At 41.0% G+C, this 25,839-nt stretch overlaps 1 protein-coding gene and 1 long non-coding RNA gene across 2 annotated transcripts in view; one reads left to right on the plus strand and one right to left on the minus strand.

The window, feature by feature from the left end:
- NSUN4 (NOP2/Sun RNA methyltransferase 4) overlaps window positions 1-25,839 on the plus strand; it is a 61,756-nt gene that overhangs the window by 14,074 nt on the left and 21,843 nt on the right. Inside the window, exon 4 of the mRNA XM_037021949.2 lies at window positions 210-370. Within this exon, the coding sequence (XP_036877844.2) occupies window positions 210-370 (161 nt within the window). The remainder of the gene's footprint in view (window positions 1-209; window positions 371-25,839) is intronic.
- LOC118973049 (uncharacterized) overlaps window positions 2,872-25,839 on the minus strand; it is a 35,691-nt gene continuing 12,723 nt past the window's right edge. Inside the window, exons 2-3 of the long non-coding RNA XR_005062259.2 lie at window positions 4,427-4,537; window positions 2,872-4,042 (exon numbers count right to left, since the gene is read on the minus strand). This is a non-coding gene — a long non-coding RNA (uncharacterized lncRNA). The remainder of the gene's footprint in view (window positions 4,043-4,426; window positions 4,538-25,839) is intronic.

The raw sequence follows: 25,839 nt of genomic DNA on the forward strand, positions 1-25,839 counted from the left end.
GCCTAAGAATTGGTCTTTCCATCAGCATCACTACTAGTGGGATGTTTCATTGGGCCATAGCCTCTGAAGTTTCTTGATTTCCACAGGCATAAAATGCCCATACTACCCAAGCCATCTGTAGATTCAGTGCAATCCCTGTCAAGATTCCAGTGTTTTGTTTTGTTTTTTACGGAAGTAGAAAAACAATCCTAAAGTTTATATTCCCACAGGCAATCTTGCTGCCAATGATGTCTCCACCTCCCGAACAGGCAGACTGCAGAAGGTCCTTCACAGCTATGTGCCTCAAGATATCAAGGATAGGAGTCGAGTTCGAGTTACCTCATGGGATGGCAGGAAGTGGGGGGAACTGGAGGGTGATACCTATGACCGGGTGAGTGGTTCCTGACCTGGGATTTCTAGCTACCCATATCTGGCCTCCCCATCCTGGCTCTAGGCCCTGAGTGGGTAGGATCTGGCCCTACATATTTGAGGGTATAGGGCCATTTATGGGCCTGCCAGGTCTCCTTGGGTGATTTAGAGAAAACATCCTGCCACCATTGGTGGTGTCAAACTTTCTGATTTTTGTCAAACTGATAGCACCTAATTTATATATTTATATTATGAATAATGTTGAAAGTCATTTCATAGTTTTAAATTATTTGTATTTTCTTTTAATTGGCATATTCTAAAAGTATTTATTTAAAACATATACTTCTAAAGATATAAAAAAAATACATAGCTATTGTCTGTGTTGTCATCTGATTCATTGATCTAATCTGTCCAGTTCTCACCATCGGGCCTTAACCAGTCTAAGAAATTGAAAGACCAAGGCTTATAGCATCTTGCATAGGCCTGAGAGACCTGCTTCCTGTCTATGTAGGAATCCTCTGTTCAGGATTTTGACATGGGCACAGTAGAATACAGTGGAGAGAGCATGACCTCTGCTGTTAGCCTAACTTGTTTCTGTATCACAGGGTTGTCACTTACTGATGTTGGGAAAGCTGTTTGATTTCACTGAACTTCAGCCTCTTCGTTAGTAAAATAGAGAATACTACTATGTAGAATTATTATGGGGATTCAATGAGGGTATGCAGGGAAAGTGCCTAGCATAGTACCTGAAAATAAAGCAGATAGTAGCCATCATCATTATTCAGCTTGGGCTTGTACACCTGCATTGACAGTAGCTCACAGAGGTTCTGATGTTAGAAAGTTATCCCTCTTATTGAATTAAAATCTGTAGATTGTATGGTATATGATTGAATACACGTATTCTAGTGTCAGCTGTTTGAATTGGAGTCCTGGCTCCATCACTTACCAGCCAGAGAAGTTTGGACAAGTTAATCTTTCAATTAAGCTTCAGCTTCTTTATCTGTAAAATGAGGATAATAGTAATGCCTGTCTCACAGAAGATTAAATAAGGATGCATTTAGCACAGCTCCTGGCATATAGACAACATTTAATAATATTGTCATTATCACGATGTTTATTATTTCCATTTATTGATCCTCGCTATGCCTTATGGAACAATACAGAATGAATTACCTCCCATTTCATTTGAAAGTGCTTCAGACATTTGGAAGCAGCGTTAATTTCTTGATGGTATCTTTGTCAATTTATTTACTGAACAAATAGTTATGTACAATATACTGTTTTAGGCAAGTGTAAGCACTCCAGTTGCAAAGAAGACTGCTATCTCAGAGCTCCACACATTCTTGGTAACTCCATCCCACCTTCAACTCTATCTGGCCATCAGCTGGAATAAGAACAGAACCCAAGTTCTATGTGTTAAAGTTAGATACTTCACCACTCAAAGCTTTCTTTTTGTATGCATTGCAGTTACACTTTCATCCCTTTGTATTTAGCCTAGCTGAGTAACTTCCTTTTAGGTTTGTTTCTTACATACTGCACAAGAAATATATTACCATCATCTCAGAAACTCTCTAATGCCCCTTTCTACCCTTCTAGACATAATCACTATTCTGACTCCTAAAACCATAGATGTTTTGAACTTTGTATAAATGAAATCATATAGTATGTACTGTAGAAGGTACTCTAGGCTGACTTCTTCTGTCACCATTATGTTTGTGATAGTCATCCATGTTGTCATCTGTAGCAGTGGTTTGTTCATTGTTGTTGCTGTATTATATCCCATGATACACATATATAACAATTTATTTGCCCACTTTATTTGTATTAGACAATTGGATTGTTTTCAGCTTTGGGTTATTACAAACAACACTGCTGTGAACAATATTTTTATTTTTTAAATTTTTTATTAAGGTATCATTAATATATAATCTTAAAAAGGTTTCACATAAGCCACATTGTGGTTATTACATTCACCCATTTTATCAAGTCCCCCCACACACCCCATTGCAGTCACTGTCCATCAGCATAGTAAGATGCTGTAGAGTCACTACTTGTCTTCTCTGTGCTGTACTGCCTTCCCTGTGTTCCCCATACATTATGTGTGCTAATCATAATACCTCTTAATCCCCTTCTTCCTTCCTCCCCACTCAACCCACCCTCTTTACCCCCTTCCTTTTGGTAACTGCTAATCCCTTCTTGGAGTCTGTGAATCTACTGCTGTTTTGTTCCTTCAGTTTTCTTTGTTGTTATACTCCACAAATGAGTGAAATCATTTGGTACTTGTCTTTCTCCACCCGGCTTATTTCACTAAGCATAATACCCTCTAGCTCCATCCATGTTATTGCAAATGGTAGGATTTCTTTTCTTATGGCTGTATAATATTCCATTGTGTATATATACCACATCTTCTTTATCCATTCATCTACTGATGGACACTTAGGTTGCTTCCATATCTTGGTTATTGTAAATAGTGCTGCAGTAAACATAGGGATACATGTGTCTTTTTGAATCTGGGATCTTGTTTTCTTTGGGTAAATTCCCACGAGTGAAATTCTGGGTCAAACGGTATTTCTATTTTTAGTTTTTTGAGGAACTTCCATATTGCTTTCCACAATGGTTGTGTTACCGAAAATACTAGAAAACCTGGATCACTGATGGAAGAACCAAGCGGTGCTCAGAGGTCTCATAGTGTTGAGGTTTTATTTCACACTGGCGGGCTCATAGGGGAGTAATCTGCCAAGGTCTGAGCCCTGAGCACAAGCAAGGGGAGCAATTTATATTATTTTGATATGTGGCATTTTGGCATGTACAGGGCAAAAGAGGAGCCTGGAGGAGGGAGCTGGGGGTGCTTTGCCAACTAGAGGAAAAAGCAATTTGCTGACCTTGATGGCTGTGTTGAATATTTTCCTTATCACTCCCCCTCTGATGCCCCTTTAAACACTTTGTTTTAGGGAGCATCATCTTCTTGGTTTATGATAGGGTTATAATGGCTTGTATTTATAATTTTAATTGCTTTGAGTAAGGATTTTTCCTTGTGACTTTTTCTTTAAAGTCCTGAGTACTTTGTGAAGAACACAAATGATTATGTTCTTATCCATTTGTCTGTATGGGCCTTGTGTGTACAAGTTGAAATGAGTCCTTCAGACTCTTGATAAATCTATGCTTAACAAAAAATACCCAGTTTTTCTCAATCTTAATTTATTTTTATGCAGCTGAGCATTACACTCAGGCTGGTTTATCTGAGTGTGAGAAGACAGGTGTTAAAGGTGTAGGGTCACTGACGGCTGCTCCCTTGGGTGATGACTATGCACTTTATAACTCTTGTACACTTAAACATTATAGAGAAGTACTTTGGAAATGCAGGCTGAGACTTGAGTTCAGCTAGGAGAATCAGGTAAGCACAGCAAAACAACTTAATGATTACACAGTAGATAATAGAAAGGGCAAATTTTCGAGGAACAGTTTAGTCAGAGGGAGCAGCAGCAGAGAGTTTAATGCCCAGGATGAGAGATTCCATTCTGGTGAGGGCCAGGATCCATGGTGTGCAGGTGTTCATTAGTCAGAGGGTAATCGTCAGATGCAGAGGCAGAGAGGATTCTGGAGGTCTGGCTGGGCTTCCACTGATGTATTTCTTTGTCTGGAGAATGGGCTCTTCTCACTCTGGAATGATGGGCCCATGGAGTCATGCCTGTAACTTTGAGGATAGTAGGAGTAGTTAGAACAACAATGTGGGGCCCAGTCTACTTAGGTTTGAGGGGTTCTCTTTTTCAATTTTTGACTCAGACTGCGTCCCTAGCCTGGAAGGAATGTACTGAGGTCCCTAAAGAGATCAGGGCTCTTTCTGTGGTACATTGCTGCAGCTTATTTAGGGTGGCTCTTAAGGCTTAGAGCTGTTCTCTTACTCTCTTTTTTCTTATCTGGTGTAGCTTCCATGGGAGGCTTCTTAGACACAGGGGAAGGTGTTTATACACTAATTCAAAAGGGGAAAAGCCTTGAGTCCCAGGTGTGCAGCGAGCATTCAGGAGAGCCAGGGGCAGTAGGTCTGGCCACGGGAGGCCAGTTTCTTGGCAAAACTTACCTAGGGTTCCTTTGAGGGTGCGATTTATTCGTTCCACTTTCCCTGAACTTTGTAGTTGGTATGCAGTGTGGAGTTTCCAGGTAGTGTTGAGAGATTTAGTTAAAATCTGTCCTGCATGTGCAATAAAGGCAGGTTAGTATTGCTTTTTTTTTTTTTTAGAGGGCATCTCTCATATTTATTGATCAAATGGTTGTTAACAACAATAAAATTCTGTATAGGGGAGTCAATGCTCAATGCACAATCATTAATCCACCCCAAGCCTAATTCTCATCAGTCTCCAATCTGAAGCATAATGAACAAGTTCTTACATGGTGAACAAATTCTTACATAGTGAATAAGTTCTTACATGGTGAACAGTACAAGGGCAGTCATCACAGAAACTTTCGGTTTTGATCATGCATTATGAACTATAAACAATCAGGTCAAATATGAATATTCATTTGATTTTTATACTTGATTTATATGTTGATCCCACATTTCTCCCTTTATTATTATTATTATTATTATTTTTTATTTTATTTATTTTATTTTTATTTTTTGAGAGGGTATCTCTCATATTTATTGATCAAATGGTTGTTAACAACAATAAAATTCAGTATAGGGGGGTCAACGCTCAATGTACAATCATTAATCCATCTCAAGCCTAATTCTCGTCAGTCTCCAGTCTTCTGAAGCATAACGAACAAGTTCTTACATGGTGAACGAATTCTTACATAGTGAATAAATTCTTACATGGTGAACAGTACAAGGGCATTCATCACAGAAACTTTTGGTTTTGATCATGCATTATGACCTATAAACAATCAGGTCAAATATGAATATTCGTTTGATTTTTGTACTTGATTTATATGTTGATCCCACATTTCTCCCTTTATTATTATTATTTTTATTTTTAATAAAATGCTGAAGTGGTAGGTAGATGCAAGATAAAGGTAGAAAACATAGTTTAGTGCTGTAAGAGGGCAAATGTAGATGATCAGATGATCAGGTGTGTGCCTATGGACTAAGTATTAATCCAGGCTAGACAAGGGCAGCAAGACATCCACGGATGCAGAAGATTTCTCTCAAAGCAGGGGGGGTGAGGTTCTGAGCCTCACCTCTGTTGATCCCCAAATTCTCACCTGACGGCCCCCCTGCGACTGTGCCTGTCTTAGGTTGTTCCTCCCTTGAGGAATCTTACCTGTCTCTGGCTAACCAGTCATCTTCCGGGGCCATACAGGGAAATGTAAAGTTGGTAAGTGAGAGAGAAGCCATATTGTTTGCAAAGGTTAGCTTTTTACTTCTTTGCAGATTTATGCCCTGTGGCTTCTATGCCCAGCACTTGTCTCGAGGTATCTTTACCACCTGGAGGAATTATGATACTCGGTAAATTCAATATGAGGCACGAATTCTATTTAAGGGTTGTAATTAGGAAGGAAGAAGAAAAGCTATAGATGTAGCATATGAAGGAAACATGGGAGGATTGATTATTTCTTTGACATATCTTCTTGTATAGTACCTTAAGTATGTATAGGTTTTAAACTACTAACTAATTTGCACACACATATTAACATAATAGGAATACGGTGACATAAACAAAGCAAATCTATAATTACCATCCATCTCCAGTGAAGCCAAGAAAACCATTTAGGCACCCTAGGCATTTGTGAAAATTTATCTATGATATGATCGATATTGTCCAACTGTACTTGAACCAACAGACAAATTAAAGCAGCCCATTTCTGGGATCTGTTCACATCCCATATGTTCTTTTAACCATAGATAGTCTATAGTCATGAGATTTTGGAGTGCTACAACTTGCACCCCTCCCAACTCCTGGTTGAGTTCCAACAGTACAGATCCGGTCAAATTCGTTGTCTCACTGTATGCACATGCCAGCCTAGACATCTCCCTCCTCATTCCTATGGCAAGTCCAAGAGACGGTGGGCTGGATGCAGCCACAACCGCAGCATCGTCCGGATCCCTGTGGAGGCTTTTTGATGATCATCCCCCGGCACAAGTCCTCCAGAGAGTGCTGATGCCGGAAGCTCCTCCTCATATCGTATCTTAGTTCATTTTCTGGGTATCCAAGCTAGGCCTTGATCTTCTGCATAGAAAAAAACAGACCCTTTGCCCACACTTTGACATGCCCTCTATACCACTGTGCAGAACTCATTGGAGGTCAGCACACAGAAACTGCTTTTTTTTTTTTTTTTTTAATTAAGAGAAAGGAATATTATCAGAAAAGAGTACCTCCATAGCTGATCATCTGACACCCTTTAAGTGATCAACATTAAGGATATTTAAAGCATGCGTTGATCTTTGATTTACCAATGGTTTTATCCTGTCAAGGAGTAATCCCCCTTTTCTTTCTTTCTTTTTTTTTTTTTTTTTTTTTTTTAATTTTTAATCTACACTTACATGAAGAATACTATGTTTACTATGCTCTCCCCTATATCAGGTCCCCCCTAACAACCACATTATGGTTACTGTCCATCAGCTTAGCAAAATATTGTAGAGTCACTACTTGTCCTCTCTATGTTGTGCAGCCCACCCTCCCCTTTCTCCCTCCCCCCATGCATGCTAATCTTAATACCCCCCTTCTTCTTCCCCCCCTTATCCCTCCCTGCCCACCCATCCTCCCCAGTTCCTTTCCCTTTGGTACCTGTTAGTCCATTTTTGGGTTCTGTAATTCTGCTGCTGTTTTGTTCCTTCAGTTTTTCCTTTGTTCCTATACTCCTCAGATGAGTGAAATCATTTGGTATTTCTCTTTCTCCGCTTGGCTTATTTCACTGAGCATAATACTCTCCAGCTCCATCCATGTTGCTGCAAATGGTTGGATTTTTCCACTTCTTATGGCTGAGTAGTATTCCATTGTGTATATGTACCACATCTTCTTTATCCATTCATCTACTAATGGACATTTAGGTTGCTTCCAATTCTTGGCTATTGTAAATAGTGCTGCGATAAACATAGAGGTGCATCTGTCTTTCTCAAACTTGATTGCTGCGTTCCTAGGGTAAATTCCTAGGAGTGGAATTCCTGGGTCAAATGGTAGATCTTTTTTGAGCATTTTGATGAACCTCCAAACTGCTTTCCACATGGTTGAACTAATTTACATTCCCACCAGCAGTGTAGGAGGGTTCCCCTTTCTCCACAGCCTCGCCAACATTTGTTGTTGTTTGTCTTTTGGATGGCAGCTATCCTTACTGGTGTGAGGTGATACCTCATTGTAGTTTTAATTTGCATTTCTGTGATAGTTAGCGATGTGGAGCATCTTTTCATGTGTCTGTTGGCCATCTGTATTTCTTTTTTGGAGAACTGTCTGTTCAGTTCCTCTGCCCATTTTTTAATTGGGTTATTTGTTTTTTGTTTGTTGAGGCATGTGAGCTCTTTATATATTCTGGACGTCAAGCCTTTATCGGATCTGTCATTTTGAAATATATTCTCCCATACTGTAGGGTTCCTTTTTGTTCTATTGATGGTGTCTTTCGCTGTACAGAAGCTTTTCAGCTTAATGTAGTCCCACTTACTCATTTTTGCTGTTGTTTTCCTTGCCCGGGGAGATATGGTCAAGAAGAGGTCACTCTTGTTTATGTCTAAGAGGTTTTTGCCTATGTTTTTTTCCAAGAGTTTAATGGTTTCATGACTTACATTCAGGTCTTTGATCCATTTTGAGTTTACCTTTGTATATGGGGTTAGACAATGGTCCAGTTTCATTCTCTTACATGTAGCTGTCCAGTTTTGCCAGCACCATCTGTTGAAGAGACTGTCATGTTGCCATTGTATGTCCATGGCTCCTTTATCAAATATTAATTGACCATATATGTTTGGGTTAATTTCTGGGGTCTCTAATCTGTTCCACTGGTCTGTGGCTCTGTTCTTGTGCCAGTACCAAATTGTCTTGATTACTATGGCTTTGTAGTAGAGCTTGAAGTTGGGGAGTGAGATCCCCCCTACTTTATTCTTCTTTTTCAGGATTGCTTTGGCTATTCGGGGTCTTTGGTGTTTCCATATGAATTTTTGAATTATTTGTTCCAATTCATTGAAGAATGTTGCTGGTAATTTGAGAGGGATTGCATCAAATCTGTATATTGCTTTGGGCAGGATGGCCATTTTGACAATATTAATTCTTCCTAGCCATGAGCATGGGATGAGTTTCCATTTATTAGTGTCCCCTTTAATTTCTCTTAAGAGTGACTTGTAGTTTTCAGAGTATAAGTCTTTCACTTCTTTGGTTAGGTTTATTCCTAGGTATTTTATTCTGTTTGATGCAATGGTGAATGGAATTGTTTTCCTGATTTCTCTTTCTATTGATTCGTTGTTAGTGTATAGGAAAGCTACAGATTTCTGTGTGTTCATTTTGTATCCTGCAACTTTGCTGTATTCCGATACCAGTTCTAGTAGTTTTGGAGTGGAGTCTTTAGGGTTTTTTATGTACAGTATCATATCATCTGCAAATAGTGACAGTTTAACTTCTTCTTTACCAATCTGGATTCCTTGTATTTCTTTGTTTTGTCTGATTGCCGTGGCTAGGACCTCTAGTACTATGTTAAATAACAGTGGGGAGAGTGGGCATCCCTGTCTGGTTCCCGATCTCAGAGGAAATGCTTTCAGCTTCTCGCTGTTCAGTATAATGCTGGCTGTGGGTTTATCATATATGGCCTTTATTATGTTGAGGTACTTGCCCTCTATTCCCATTTTGCTGAGAGTTTTTATCATGAATGGATGTTGAATTTTGTCAAATGCTTTTTCAGTATCTATGGAGATGATCATGTGGTTTTTGTCTTTCTTTTTGTTGATGTGGTGGATGATGTTGATGGATTTTCGAATGTTGTACCGTCTTTCCATCCCTGGAATGAACCCCACTTGGTCATGGTGTATGATCCTTTTGATATACTGTTGAATTCTGTTTGCTAATATTTTATTGAATATTTTTGCATCTACATTCATCAGGGATATTGGTCTGTAATTTTCTTTTTTGGTGGGGTCTTTGCCTGGTTTTGGTATTAGGGTGATGTTGGCCTCATAGAATGAGTTTGGGAGTATTCCCTCCTCTTCTATTTTGTGGAACACTTTAAGGAGAATGGGTATTATGTCTTCTCTCTGTGTCTGATAAAATTCCGAGGTAAATCCATCCGGCCCCGGGGTTTTGTTCTTGGGTAGTTTTTTGATTACTGTTTCAATTTCTTTGCTCGTAATTGGTTTCTTTAACTTTTGTGTTTCTTCCTTGGTCAGTCTTGGGAGGTTGTATTTTTCTAGGAAGTTGTCCATTTCTTCTAGGTTTTCCAGCTTGTTGGCATATAGGTTTTTATAGTAGTCTTTAATAATTCTTTGTATTTCTGTGGAGTCTGTCGTGATTTTTCCATTCTCATTTCTGTTTATGTTGATTTGTGTTGACTCTCGTTTTCTCTTAATAAGTTGGGCTAGAGGCTTATCTATTTGGTTTATTTTCTCGAAGAACCAGCTCTTGGTTTCGTTGATTTGTGCTATTGTTTTATTCTTCTCAATTTTGTTTATTTCTTCTCTGATCTTTATTATGTCCCTCCTTCTGCTGACTTTAGGCCTCATTTGTTCTTCTTTTACCAGTTTAAATAATTGTGATGTTAGACTATTCATTTGGGATTGTTCTTCCCTCTTCAAGTGTGCCTGGATTGCTATATACTTTCCTCTTAAGACTGTTTTCACTGCATCCCACAGAAGTTGGGGCTTAGTGTTGTTGTTGTCATTTGTTTCTATATATTCCTTGATCTCTATTTTGATTTGTTCATTGATCCATTGATTATTTAGTAGCATGTTGTTAAGCCTCCATGTGTTTGTGAGCCTTTTTGTTTTCTTTGTAGAATTTATTTCTACTTTCATACCTTTGTGGTCTGAAAAATTGGTTGGTAGAATTTCAATATTTTGAAATTTACTGAGGCTCTTTTCGTGGGCTAGTATGTGGTCTATTCTGGAGAATGTTCCATGTGCACTTGAGAAGAATGTATATCCTGTTGCTTTTGGATGTAGAGTTCGATAGATGTCTATTAGGTCCATCTGTTCTAGTGTGTTATTCAGTGCCTGTGTGTCTTTACTTATTTTCTGCCTAGTGGATCTATCCTTTGGGGTGAGTGGTGTGTTGAAGTCTCCTAGAATGAATGCATTGCAGTCTATTTCCCTCTTTAGTTCTGTTAGTATTTGCTTCACATATGCTGGTGCTCCTGTATTGGGTGCATATATATTTAGAATGGTTATATCCTCTTGTTTGACTGAGCCCTTTATCATCATGTAGTATCCTTCTTTATCTCTTGTTTCTTTCTTTGTTTTGAAGTCTATTTTGTCTGATATTAGTACTGCAACCCCTGCTTTCTTCTCACTGTTGTTTGCCTGAAATATGTTTTTCCATCCCTTGACCTTTAGTCTATGCTTATCTTTGGGTTTAAGGTGAGTTTCTTGTAAGCAGCATATAGATGGGTCTTGCTTTTTTATCCATTCTATTACTCTATGTCTTTTGATTGGTGCATTAAGTCCATTTACATTTAGGGTGACTTGAGAGATATGTACTTATTGCCATTGCAGGCTTTAGATTCGTGGTTACCAAAGGTTCAAGGTTAGCTTCTTTAGTATCTTACTGCCTAACTTAGCTCGCTTATTGAGCTGTTATATACACTATCTGGAGATTCTTTTCTTCTCTCCCTTCTTATTCCTCCTCCTCCATTCTTCATATGTTGTGTGTTTTGTTCTGTGCTCTTTTTAGGAGTGCTCCCATCTAGAGCAGTCCCTGTAAGATGCCCTGTAGAGGTGGTTTGTGGGAAGCAAATTCCCTCAGCTTTTGCTTGTCTGGGAATTGTTTGATCCCACCATCATATTTAAATGATAGTCGTGCTGGATACAGTATCCTTGGTTCAAGGCCCTTCTGTTTCATTGCATTAAGTATATCATGCCATTCTCTTCTGGCCTGTAGGGTTTCTGTCGAGAAGTCTGATGTTAGCCTGATGGGTTTTCCTTTATAGGTGACCTTTTTCTGTCTAGCTGCCTTTCAAACTCTTTCCTTGTCCTTGATCCTTGCCATTTTAATTACTATGTGTCTTGGTGTTGCTCTCCTTGGATCCTTTCCGTTGGGAGTTCTGTGTAATTCCGTGGTCTGTTCGATTATTTCCTCCCCCAGTTTGGGGAAGTTTTCAGCAATTATTTCTTCAAAGACACTTTCTATCCCTTTTCCTCTTTCTTCTTCTTCTGGTACCCCTATAATACGAATATTATTCCTTTTGGTTTGGTCACATATTTCTCTTAGTGTTGTTTCATTCCTGGAGATCCTTTTATCTCTCTCTATGTCAGCTTCTATACGTTCCTGTTCTCTGACTTCTATTCCTTCAATGGCCTCTTGCATCTTATCCATTCTGCTTATAAATCCTTCCAGGGATTGTTTCACTTCTGTGATCTCCTTCCTGACATCTGTGATCTCCTTCCGGACTTCATCCCACTGCTCTTGCATTTTTCTGTGCATCTCATCCCATTGCTCTTGCATTTTTCTCTGCATCTCTGTCAGCATGTTCATGATTTTTATTTTGAATTCTTTTTCAGGAGGACTGGTTAGGTCTGTCTCCTTCTCAGGTGTTCTCTCTGTGATCTTTGTCTGCCTGTAGTTTTGCCTTTTCATGGTGATAGAGATAGTTTGCAGAGCTGGTACAAGTGACAGCTGGAAGAGCTTCCCTTCTTCTTGGTTTGTGGCCTTCTCCCGGGAGAATAGCGACCTCTAGTGGCTTGTGCTGGGCAGCTGTGCGCAGACAGGGTTTCTGCTTCCTGCCCAGTTGCTATTGGGTTTATCTCCGCTGTTGCTGTGGGTTTGGCCTGGCTGTGGCTGCTCCTCCAAAATGGTGGAGTCCCGTTGGAGGGGGAGCGGCCGGGAGGCTATTTATCTCCGTAAGGGGCCTCTGTGCTCCCTGCTGCCCAGGGGGTTAGAGTGCCCAGAGATCCCCAGATTCCCTGCCTCTGGTCTAAGTGACCTGTCCTGCCCCTTTAAGACTTCCAAAAAGCACTCTCCAAACCAAAACAACAACAGCAACAATGAGAGAGGGAACAGAAAGAATAAAAAAGGAAAAAACACGCGATTTTTTTTTTTGTCCTCAGGTGCTGGTCCCAGGCACCCTCTCACTGGTCCTGCTGCCCTGGCTCCCTAGCACCAGGGTCCCTGTCCCTTCAAGGCTTCCAAAAAGCACCCACCCACTGGTCCCGTAGGGAAAAAATGCTCGATATTCTTTGTCCTCAGGCGCTGGTCCCAGGCACCCGCTCACCAGTCCCGCCGCCCTGCCTCCCTAGCACCGGGGTCCCTGTCCCTCTAAGGCTTCCAAAAAACACTCGCCAAAAAGAGAGAGAAAAAGGGGAAAAACGCGCGATTTCCTCCGTCCTCAGGGGTCAGTCTCAGGCACCCGCCCACCGGTCCCACAGGGAAGAACGCGGGATATTCTTTCTCCTCAGGTGCCGGTCCCAGGCACCCGCTCACCAGTCCCGCCACCCTGCGTCCCTAGCACCGGGGTCCCTGTCCCTTTTAGGCTTCCAAAAAGCACTTGCAAAAAAGAGGGAAAAAAAGGGGAAAAACGCGCGATTTCCTCCGTCCTCAGGCACCAGTCTCAGGCACCCGCCTGCCGGTCCCGCAGGGAGAAACGCAGGATATTCTTTGTCCTCAGGCGCCAGTCCCAGGGACCTGCTCACCCGTCCCGCCACCCTGCCTCCCTAGCAACGGGGGCCCGTCCCTTTAAGGCTTCCAAAAAGCACTCGCCAAAAAAAAACCACTCCGGTTTCTTTCCAACCGCCGGGATCCGGGGGGAGGGGCGCTCGCGTCCCGCCGGGCCGGGGCTTGTATCTTACCCCCTTCGCAAGGCGCTGGGTTCTTGCAGGTGTGGATGTGGTCTGGATGTTGTCCTGTGTCCTGTGGTCTCTATTTTAGGAAGATTTTTCTTTGTCATATTTTCATAGCTCTATGTGTTTTTGGGAGGAGATTTCCACTGCTCTACTCACGCCGCCATCCTCTGCTTTTTTTTTTTTAAGAGAAAGGAATATTGTCAGAAAAGTGTACCTCCATAGCCGATCATCTGACACCCTTTAAGTGATCAAAATTAAGGATATTTAAAGCATGCATTAATCGTTGATTTACAGTTAGTTTTATCCTATCAAGGAGTAATCTCCCTTTTCTTTCTTTTTTTTATCTGTAATCTACACTTACATGAAGAATATTATGTTTACTAGGCTCTCCACTATATCAGGTCCCCCCTATAAACCATTTTACAGTCACTGTCCATCAGCATAGCAAAATGTTGTAGAATCACTACTTGTCTTCTCTGTGTTGTACAGCCCTCCCCTTTCTCCCTCCCCCCATGCATGCTAATCTTCATACCCCCTTTCTTCTTCCCCCCCTTATCCCTCCCTACCCACCCATCCTCCCCAGTCCCTTTCCCTTTGGTACCTGTTAGTCCATTCTTGGGTTCTGTAATTCTGCTGCTGTTTTGTTTCTTCAGTTTTTCCTTTGTTCTTATACTCCACAGATGAGTGAAATCATTTGGTATTTCTCTTTCTCCGCTTGGCTTATTTCACTGAGCATAATACCCTCCAGCTCCATCCATGTTGCTGCAAATGGTAGGATTTGCCCTCTTCTTATGGCTGAGTAGTATTCCATTGTGTATATGTACCACATCTTCTTTATCCATTCATCTACCAATGGACATTTAGGTTGCTTCCAATTCTTGGCTATTGTATATAGTACTGCAATAAACATAGGGGTGCATCTGTCTTTCTCAAACTTGATTGCTGCCTTCTTAGGGTAAACTCCTAGGAGTGGAATTCCTGGGTCAAATGGTAGGTCCGTTTGGAGCATTTTGATGAACCTCCATACTGCTTTCCACAATGGTTGAACTAATTTACATTCCCACCAGCAGTGTAGGAGGGTTCCCTTTCTCCACAGCCTCGCCAACATTTGTTCTTGTTTTTCTTTTGGATGGCAGCCATCCTTACTGGTATGAGGTGATATGTCATTGTAGTTTTAATTTGCATTTCTCTGATAATTAGCGATGTGGAGCCTCTTTTCATGTGTCTGTTGGCCATCTGTATTTCTTTTTTGGAGAACTGTCTGTTCAGTTCCTCTGCCCATTTTTTAATTGGGTTATTTGTTTTTTGTTTGTTGAGGCGTGTGAGCTCTTTATATATTCTGGACGTCAAGCCTTTCTCGGATCTGTCATTTTCAAATATATTCTCCCATACTGTAGGGTTCCTTTTTGTTCTATTGATGGTGTCTTTTGCTGTACAGAAGATTTTCAGCTTAGTATAGTCCCACTTGTTCATTTTTGCTGTTGTTTTCCTTGCCCGGGGAGATATGTTCAAGAAGAGGTCACTCATGTTTATGTCTAAGAGGTTTTTGCCTATGTTTTTTCTAAGAGTTTTATGGTTTCATGACTTACATTCAGGTCTTTGACCCATTTTGAATTTACTTTTGTGTATGGGGTTAGACAATGGTCCCGTTTCATTCTCCTATGTGTAGCTGTCTAGTTTTGCCAGCACCATCTGTTGAAGAGACTGTCATTTCGCCATTGTATGTCCATGGCTCCTTTATCATATATTAATTGACCATATATGTTTGATTTAATGTCTGGAGTCGTTAATCTGTTCCACTGGTCTGTGTCTCTGTTCTTGTGCCAGTACCAAACTGTCTTGATTACTATGGCTTTGTAGTAGAGCTTGAAGTTGGGGAGTGAGATCCCCCCTACTTTATTCTTCTTTTTCAGGATTGCTTTGGCTATTCGGGGTCTTTGGTGTTTCCATATGAATTTTTGAATTATTTGTTCCCAGTTCATTGAAGAATGTTGCAGGTAATTTGATAGGGATTGCATCAACTCTGTGTATTGCTTTGGGCAGGATGGCCTTTTTGATGATATTAATTCTTCCTAGCCATGAGCATGGGATGAGTTTCCATTTGTTAGTGTCCCCTTTAATTTCTCTTAAGAGTGACTTGTAGTTTTCAGGGTATAGGTCTTTCACTTCTTTGGTTAGGTTTATTCCTAGGTATTTTATTCTTTTTGATGCAATTGTGAATGGAATTGTTTTCCTGATTTCTCTTTCTATTGGTTCATTGTTAGTGTATAGGAAAGCTACAGATTTCTGTGTGTTCATTTTGTATCCTGCAACTTTGCTGTTTTCCAATATCAGTTCTAGTAGTTTTGCAGTGGAGTCTTTAGGGTTTTTTATGTACAATATCATATCATCTGCAAATAGTGACAGTTTAACTTCTTCTTTACCAATCTGGATTCCTTGTATTTCTTTGTTTTGTCTTACTGCCGTGGCTAGGACCTCTAGTACTATGTTAAATAACAGTGGGGAGAGTGGGCATCCCTGTCTAGTTCCTGATCTCAGAGGAAAAGCTTTCAGCTTCTCGCTGTTCAGTATAATGTTGGCTGGAGAGTGGGCATCCCTGTCTAGTTCCCGATGTCAGAGGAAAAGCTTTCAGCTTCTCGCTGTTCAGTATAATGTTGGCTGTGGGTTTATCATATATGGCCTTTATTATGTTGAGGTACTTGCCCTCTATTCCCATTTTACTGAGAGTTTTTATCATAAATGGATGTTGAATTTTGTCAAATGCTTTTTCAGCATCTATGGAGATGATCATGTGGTTTTTGTTTTTCTTTTTGTTGATGTGGTGGATGATGTTGATGGATTTTCGAATATTGTACCATCCTTGCATCCCTGGGATGAATCCTACTTGGTGATGGTGTATAATCCTTTTGATATGCTGTTGAATTCTGTTTGCTAATATTTTATTGAGTATTTTTGCATCTACATTCATCGGGGATATTGGTCTGTAATTTTCTTTTCTGGTGGAGTCTTTGCCTAGTTTTGGTATTAAGGTGATGTTGGCTTCATAGAATGAGTTTGGGAGTATTCCCTCCTCTTCTGTTTTTTGGAAAACTTTAAGGAGAATGGGTTATGTCTTCTCTGTGTGTCTGATAAAATTCTGAGGTAAGTCCGTCCGGCCCCAGGGTTTTGTTCTTGGGTAGTTTTTGATTACCGTTTCAATTTCATTGCTCATAATTGTTTTGTTTAACTTTTGTGTTTTTTCCTTGGTCAGTCTTGGCAGGTTGTATTTTTCTAGGAATTTGTCCTTTTGTTCTAGGTTTTCCAGCTTGTTGGCATATAGGTTTTCATAGTAGTCTTTAATAATTCTTTGTATTTCTGTGGAGTCTGTCGTGATTTTTCCATTCTCATTTCTGATTCTGTTGATTTGTGTTGATTCTCTTTTTCTCTTAATAAGTTTGGCTAGAGGCTTATCTATTTTGTTTATTTTCTCGAAGAACCAGCTCTTGGTTTCATTGATTGTTGCTTTTGTTTCATTCTTCTCAATTTTGTTTATTTCTTCTCTGATCTTTATTATGTCCCTCCTTCTGCTGACTTTAGGCTTCATTTGTTCTTCTTTTTCCAGTTTCGATAATTGTGATGTTAGACTATTCATTTGGGATTGTTCTTCCCTCTTCAAGTGTGCCTGGATTGCTATATACTTTCCTCTTAAGACTGTTTTCACTGCATCCCACAAAAGTTGGGGCTTTTTCTTGTTGTTGTCATTTGTTTCTATATATTCCTTGATCTCTATTTTGATTTGTTCATTGATCCATTGATTATTTAGAAGCATGTTGTTAAGCCTCCATGTGTTTGTGAGCCTTTTTGTTTTCTTTGTAGAATTTATTTCTAGTTTTATACCTTTGTGGTCTGAAAAATTGGTTGGTAGAATTTCAATATTTTGAAATTTACTGAGGCTCTTTTTGTGGGCTAGTATGTGGTCTATTCTGGAGAATGTTCCATGTGTACTTGAGAAGAAAGTATATCCTGTTCCTTTTGGATGTACAGTTCTATAGATGTCTATTAGGTCCATCTGTTCTAGTGTGTTGTTCAGTGCCTGTGTGTCTTTACTTATTTTCTGCCTAGTGGATCTATCCTTTGGGGTGAGTGGTGTGTTGACGTCTCCTAAAATGAATGCATTGCAGTCTATTTCCCTCTTTAGTTCTGTTATTATTTGTTTCACATATGCTGGTGCTCCTGTGTTAGGTGCATATATATTTAGAATGGTTATATCCTCTTGTTGGACTGAGCCCTTTATCATCATGTAGTGTCTTTCTTTATCTCTTGTTTCTTTCTTTGTTTTGAAGTCTATTTTGTCTGATATTAGTACTGCCACCCCTGCTTTCTTCTCGCTGTTCTTTGCGTGAAATATGTTTTTCCATCCCTTGACTTTTAGTCTGTGCATGTCTTTGGGGTTGAGGTGAGTTTCTTGTAAGCAGCATATAGATAGGTCTTGCTTTTTTATCCATTCTATTACTCTGTGTCTTTTGATTGGTGCATTAAGTCCATTTACATTTAGGGTGACTATTCAGAGCTATGTACTTATTGCCATTGTACGCTTTACATTAGTGGTTACCAAAGGTTCAAGGTTAGCATCTTTAGTATCTTATTACCTAGCTCGCTTATTGAGCTGTTATATACACTGTCTGGAGATTCTTTTCTTCTCTCCCTTCTTATTCCTCCTCCTCCATTCTTCATATGTTGTGTGTTTTGTTCTGTGCTCTTTTTAGGAGTGCTCCCATCTAGAGCAGTCCCTGTAAGATGCCCTGTACAGGTGGTTTGTGGGAAGCAAATTCCCTCAGCTTTTGCTTGTCTGGGAATTTTTTAATCCCGCCATCATATTTAAATGATAGTCGTGCTGGATACAGTATCCTTGGTTCAAGGCCCTTCTGTTTCATTGTATTAAATATATCATGCCATTCTCTTATGGCCTGTAGGGTTTCTGTTGAGAAGTTTGATGATAGCCTGATGGGTTTTCCTTTATAGGTGACCTTTTTCTCTCTAGCTGCCTTTAAAACTCTTTCCTTGTCCTTGATCCTTGCCATTTTAATTACTATGTGTCTTGGTGTTGTCCTCCTTGGATCCTTTCTGTTGGGGGTTCTGTGTAATTCCGTGGTCTGTTCGATTATTTCCTCCCCCAGTTTGGGGAAGTTTTCAGCAATTATTTCTTCAAAGACACTTTCTATCCCTTTTCCTCTCTCTTCTTCTTCTGGTACCCCTATAATACAGATATTGTTCCTTTTGGATTGGTCACATAGTTCTCTTAGTATTGTTTCGTTCCTGGAGATCCTTTTATCTCTCTCTATGTCAGCTTCTATACATTCCTGTTCTCTGGTTTCTATTCCTTCAATGGCCTCTTGCATCTTATCCATTCTGCTTATAAATCCTTCCAGGGTTTGTTTCACTTCTGTGACCTCCTTCCTGACATCTGTGATGTCCCTCCAGACTTCATCCCATTGCTCTTGCATTTTTCTCTGCATCTCTGTCAGCATGTTCATGATATTTATTTTGAATTCTTTTTCAGGAAGACTGGTTAGGTCTGTCTCTTCTCAGGTGTTGTCTCTGTGATCTTTGGCTGCCTGTAATTTTGCCTTTTCATGGTGAGAGAGATAGTTTGCAGAGCTGGTACGAGTGACAGCTGGAAGAGCTTTCCTTCTTGTTGGTTTATGGCCTTCCTCTCCTGGGAGAATAGCGACCTCTAGTGGCTTGTGCTTGGCAGCTGTGCGCAGACAGGGCTTTTGCTTCCTGCCCGGTTGCAATGGAGTTTATCTCTGCTGTTTCTGTGGGCGTGGCCTGGCTCGGGCTTCTCCTCCAAAGTGGTGGAGCCCCATTGGAGGGGGAGCAGCTGGGAGACTATCTCTGTAAGGGCCCTCCGTGCTCCTTGCTGCCCAGGGGGTTAGAGTGCACAGAGATCCCCAGATTCCCTGCCTCTGGACTAAGGGTCCTGCCCTGACCCTTTAAGACTTCCAAAAAGCACTCTCCAAACCAGAACAACAACAGCAACAACAACAACAAAAAAATTAAATAAATAATTTAAAAATAAAAGAAAAATGCATGATTTTCTTTGTCCTCAGGCGCTGGTCTCAGGCACCTACTCACCAGTCTTGCTTCCCTGTTTCCTTAGTATTGGGGTCTGTGTGTCTTTAAGACTTCTAAGAAGCACTCGCCAAAAAAAATAAAATAAAATAAATGGGGGCGGGGCCAGGATGGCGGCGTGAGTAGAGCAGTGGAAATCTCCTCCCCAAAACACATAGAGCTATGAAAATATAACAAAGAAAGATCTTCCTAAAATTGAGACCACAGGACACAGGACAACATCCAGACCACATCCACACCTGCAAGAATCCAGCGCCTTGCGAAGGGGGTAAGATACAAGTCCCGGCCCGGTGGGACCCGAGCGCCCCTCCCCCCGGCTCCCGGCGGGTGGAAAGAAACCGGAGTGGTTTTTTTTTTTGGCGAATGCTTTTTGGATGCCTCAAAGGGACAGGCCCCCGTTGCTAGGGAGGCACGGTGGCAGGACCGGTGAGCAGGTGCCTGGGACCAGCGCCTGAGGAGAAAGAATATCCCACGTTTCTCCCTGCGGGACCGGTGGACGGGTGCCTGAGACCGGCGCCTGAGGACGGAGGAAATCGTGCGTTTTTCCCCTTTTTTTTTTCTCTTTTTTGCGAGCGCTTTTTGGAAGCCTTAAAGGGACAGGGACCCCGGTGCTAGGGAGGCAGGGTGGCGGGACTGGTGAGCGGGTGCCTGGGACCGGCGCCTGAGGACAAAGAATATCCCACGTTTTTCCCTGCGGGATCGGGGGGCGGGTGCCTGAGACCGGCACTTGAGGACAGAGGAAATCACGCGTTTTTCCCCGTTTTTTTTTTCTCTTTTCTGCGAGTGCTTTTTGGAAGCCTAAAAGGGACAGGGACCCCGGTGCTAGGGAGGCAGGGCGGCGGTACTGGTGAGTGGGTGCCTGGGACCGGCACCTGAGGACAAAGAATATCCCGCGTTTTTCCCTGTGGGACCTGTGGGTGGGTGCCTGAGACCGGCACCTGAGGACGGAGGAAATCACGCGTTTTTCCCTATTTTATCTCTCTTTTTGGCGAGTGCTTTTTGGAAGCCTTAAAGGGACAGGGACCCCGGTGCTAGGGAGGCAGGGCGGCGGGACTGGTGAGCGGGTGCCTGGGACCAGCGCCTGAGGACAAAGAATATCGAGTGTTCCTTCCCTGCAGGACCGGTGGGTGGGTGCTTTTTGGAAGCCTTGAAAGGACAGGGACCCTGGTGCTAGGGAGACAGGGCAGCAGGATCAGTGAGGGGGTGCCTGGGACAGGCACCTGAGGACAAAAAAAAAAAATCGCGCGTTTTTTCCTTTTTTTTTTTCTTTCTGTTCCCTCTCTCATTGTTGCTGTTGTTGTTTTGGTTTGGAGAGTGCTTTTTGGAAGTCTTAAAGGGGCAGGACAGGTCACTTAGACCACAGGCAGGGAATCTGGGGATCTCTGGGCACTCTAACCCCCTGGGCAGCAGGGAGCACAAAGGCCCCTTACGGAGATAAATAGCCTCCCGGCAGCTCCCCCTCCAACGGGGCTCCACCATTTTGGAGGAACAGCCCCAGCCAGGCCAAGCCCACAGCAACAGCGGAGATAAACCCAAAAGCAACTGCGCAGGAAGCAGAAGCCCTGTCTGCGCACAGCTGCCCAGCACAAGCCACTAGAGGTCGCTATTCTTCTAGGAAAAGGCTACAAACCAACAAGAAGGGAAGCTCTTCCAGCGGTCACTTGTACCAGCTCTGCAAACTATCTCTATCACCATGAAAAGGCAAAACTACAGGCAGACAAAGATCACAGAGACAACACCTGAGAAGGAGACACACCTAACTAGTCCTCCTGAAAAAGAATTCAAAATAAAAATCATGAACATGCTGACAGAGATGCAGAGAAAAATGCAAGAGCAATGGGATGAGATGCAGAGAAAAATGCAAGAGCAGTGGGATGAGATGCAGAGAAAAATGCAAGAGCAGTGGGATGAAGTCCGGAAGGAGATCACAGATGTCAGGAAAGAGATCACAGAAGTGAAACAATCCCTGGAAGGATTTATAAGCAGAATGGATAAGATGCAAGAGGCCATTGAAGGAATAGAAACCAGAGAACAGGAACGTATAGAAGCTGACATAGAGAGAGATAAAAGGATCTACAGGAATGAAACAACACTAAGAGAAATATGTGACCAATACAAAAGGAATAATATTCGTATTATAGGGGTACCAGAAGAAGAAGAAAGAGGAAAAGGGATAGAAAGTGTCTTTGAAGAAATAATTGCTGAAAACTTCCCCAAACTGGGGGAGGAAATAATCGAACAGACCATGGAATTACACAGAACCCCCAACAGAAAGGATCCAAGGAGGACAACAGCAAGACACATAGTAATTAAAATGGCAAGGATCAAGGACAAGGAAAGAGTTTGAAAGGCATCTAGAGAGAAAAAGGTCAGCTATAAAGGAAAACCAATCAGGGTAACATCAGACTTCTCGACAGAAACCCTACAGGCCAGAAGAGAATGGCATGATATACTTAATGCAATGAAACAGAAGGGCCTTGAACCAAGGATACTGTATCCAGCACGACTATCATTTAAATATGATGGCGGGATTAAATAATTCCCAGACAAGCAAAAGCTGAGGGAATTTGCTTCCCACAAACCACCTCTACAGGGCATCCTACAGGGACTGCTCTAGATGGGAGCACCCCTAAAAAGAGCATAGAACAAAACACACGACATATGAAGAATGGAGGATGAGGAATAAGAAGGGAGAGAAGAAAAGAATCTCCAGACAGTGTATATAACAGCTCAATAAGCGAGCTAAGTTAGGCAGTAAGATACTAAAGAAGCTAACCTTGAACCTTTGGTAACCACGAATCTAAAGCCTGCAATGGCAATAAGTACATATCTCTCAATAGTCACCCTAAATGTAAATGGACTTAATGCACCAATCAAAAGACATAGAGTAATAGAATGGATAAAAAAGCAAGACCCATCTATATGCTGCTTACAAGAAACTCACCTTAAACCCAAAGATAAGCATAGACTAAAAGTCAAGGGATGGAAAAACATATTTCAGGCAAACAACAGTGAGAAGAAAGCAGGGGTTGCAGTACTAATATCAGACAAAATTGACTTCAAAACAAAGAAAGTAACAAGAGATAAAGATGGCTACTACATAATGATAAAGGGCTCAGTCCAGCAAGAGGATATAACCATTCTAAATATATATGCACCCAATACAGGAGCACCAGCATATGTGAAGCAAATACTAACAGAACTAAAGAGGGAAATAGACTGCAATGCATTCACTGTAGGAGACTTCAACACACCACTCACCCCAAAGGATAGATCCACTGGGCAGAAAATAAGTAAAGACACACAGGCACTGAACAACACACTAGAACAGATGGACCTAATAGACATCTATAGAACTTTACATCCAAAAGCAACAGGATATACATTCTTCTCAAGTGCACATGGAACATTCTCCAGAATAGACCACATACTAGCTCACGAAAAGAGCCTCAGTAAATTCCAAAATATTGAAATTCTACCAACCAATTTTTCAGACCACAAAGGTATGAAAGTAGAAATAAATTCTACAAAGAAAACAAAAAGGCTCACAAACGCATGGAGGCTTAACAACATGCTACTAAAAAATCAATGGATCAATGAACAAATCAAAATAGAGATCAAGTAATATATAGAAACAAATGACAACAACAACACTAAGCCTCAACTTCTGTGGGATGCAGCGAAAGCAGTCTTAAGAGGAAAGTATATAGCAATCTAGGCACACTTGAAGAGGGAAGAACAATCCCAAATGAATAGTCTAACATCACAATTATTAAAACTGGAAAGAGAAGAACAAAGGAGGCCTAAAGTCAGCAGAAGGAGGGACATAATAAAGATCAGAGAAGTAATAAACAAAATTGAGAAGAATAAAACAATAGCACAAATCAACAAAACCAAGAGCTGGTTCTTCGAGAAAATAAACAAAATAGATAAGCCTCTAGCCCAACTTATTAAGAGAAAAAGAGAGTCAACACAAATCAACATAAACAGAAATGAGAATGGAAAAATCACGACAGACTCCACAGAAATACAAAGAATTATTAAAGACTACTATGAAAACCTATATGCCAACAAGCTGGAAAACCTCGAAGAAATGGACAACTTCCTAGAAAAATACAACCTCCCAAGACTGACCAAGGAAGAAACACAAAAGTTAAACAAACCAATTACAAGTAAAGAAATTGAAACAGTAATCAAAAAACTACCCAAGAACAAAGCCCCGGGGCCGGATGGATTTACCTCGGAATTTTATCAGACACACAGAGAAGACATAATACCCATTCTCCTTAAAGTGTTCCACCAAATAGAAGAGGAGGGAATACTCCCAAACTCATTCTATGAGGCAAACATCACCCTAATAACAAAACCGGGCAAAGACCCCACCAAAAAAGAAAATTACAGACCAATATCCCCGATGAATGTAGATGCAAAAATACTCAATAAAATATTAGCAAACAGAATTCAACAGTATATCAAAAGGATCATACACCATGACCAAGTGGGGTTCATCCCAGGGATGCAAGGATGGTACAACGTTCGAAAATCCATCAACATCATCCACCACATCAACAAAAAGAAAGACAAAAACCACATGATCATCTCCATAGATGCTGAAAAAGCATTTGACAAAATTCAACATCCATTCATGATAAAAACTCTCAGCAAAATGGGAATAGAGGGCAAGTACCTCAACATAATAAAGGCCATATATGTAAACCCACAGCCAGCATTATACTGAACAGCGAGAAGCTGAAAGCATTTCCTCTGAGATCGGGAACCAGACAGGGATGCCCACTCTCCCCACTGTTATTTAACATAGTACTAGAGGTCCTAGCCACGGCAATCAGACAAAACAAAGAAATACAAGGAATCCAGATTGGTAAAGAAGAAGTTAAACTGTCACTATTTGCAGATGATATGATACTGTACATAAAAAACCCTAAAGACTCCACTCCAAAACTACTAGAACTGGTATCGGAATACAGCAAAGTTGCAGGATACAAAATGAACACACAGAAATCTGTAGCTTTCCTATACACTAACAACGAATCAATAGAAAGAGAAATCAGGAAAACAATTCCATTCACCATTGCATCAAACAGAATAAAATACCTAGGAATAAACCTAACCAAAGAAGTGAAAGACTTATACTCTGAAAACTACAAGTCACTCTTAAGAGAAATTAAAGGGGACACTAATAAATGGAAACTCATCCCATGCTCATGGCTAGGAAGAATTAATATTGTCAAAATGGCCATCCTGCCCAAAGCAATATACAGATTTGATGCAATCCCTCTCAAATTACCAGCAACATTCTTCAATGAATTGGAACAAATAATTCAAAAATTCATATGGAAACACCAAAGACCCCGAATAGCCAAAGCAATCCTGAAAAAGAAGAATAAAGTAGGGGGGATCTCACTCCCCAACTTCAAGCTCTACTACAAAGCCATAGTAATCAAGACAATTTGGTACTGGCACAAGAACAGAGCCACAGACCAGTGGAACAGATTAGAGACCCCAGAAATTAACCCAAACATATATGGTCAATTAATATTTGATAAAGGAACCATGGACATACAATGGCAACATGACAGTCTCTTCAACAGATGGTGCTGGCAAAACTGGACAGCTACATGTAGGAGAATGAAACTGGACCATTGTCTAACCCCATATACAAAGGTAAACTCAAAATGGATCAAAGACCTGAATGTAAGTCATGAAACCATTAATCTCTTGGAAGAAAACATAGGCAAAAACCTCTTAGACATAAACATGAGTGATCTCTTCTTGAACATATCTCCCCGGGCAAGGAAAACAACAGCAAAAATGAGCAAGTGGGACGACATTAAGCTGAAAAACTTCTGTACAGCGAAAGACACCATCAATAGAACAAAAAGGAACCCTACAGTATGGGAGAATATATTTGAAAATGACAGATCCGAGAAAGGCTTGACGTCCAGAATATATAAAGAGCTCACACACCTCAACAAACAAAAAACAAATAACCCAATTAAAAAATGGGCAGAGGAACTGAACAGACAGTTCTCCAAAAAAGAAATACAGATGGCCAAGAGACAAATGAAAAGATGCTCCATATCGCTAATTATCAGAGAAATGCAAATTAAAACTACAATGAGGTATCACCTCACACCAGTAAGGATAGCTGCCATCCAAAAGACAAACAACAACAAATGTTGGCGAGGCTGTGGAGAAAGGGGAACCCTCCTACACTGCTGGTGGGAATGTAAATTAGTTCAACCATTGTGGAAAGCAGTATGGAGGTACATCAAAAGGCTCAAAACAGACCTACCATTTGACCCAGGAATTCCACTCCTAGGAATTTACCCTAAGAACGCAGCAATCAAGTTTGAGAAAGACAGATACACTCCTATGTTTATCACAGCACTATTTACAATAGCCAAGAATTGGAAGCAACCTAAATGTCCATCGGTAGATGAATAGATAAAGAAGATGTGGTA

This window comes from Manis javanica, chromosome 4 (assembly GCF_040802235.1).
Source record: "Manis javanica isolate MJ-LG chromosome 4, MJ_LKY, whole genome shotgun sequence".
In the NCBI taxonomy this organism is placed as follows: Eukaryota; Metazoa; Chordata; class Mammalia; order Pholidota; family Manidae; genus Manis; species Manis javanica.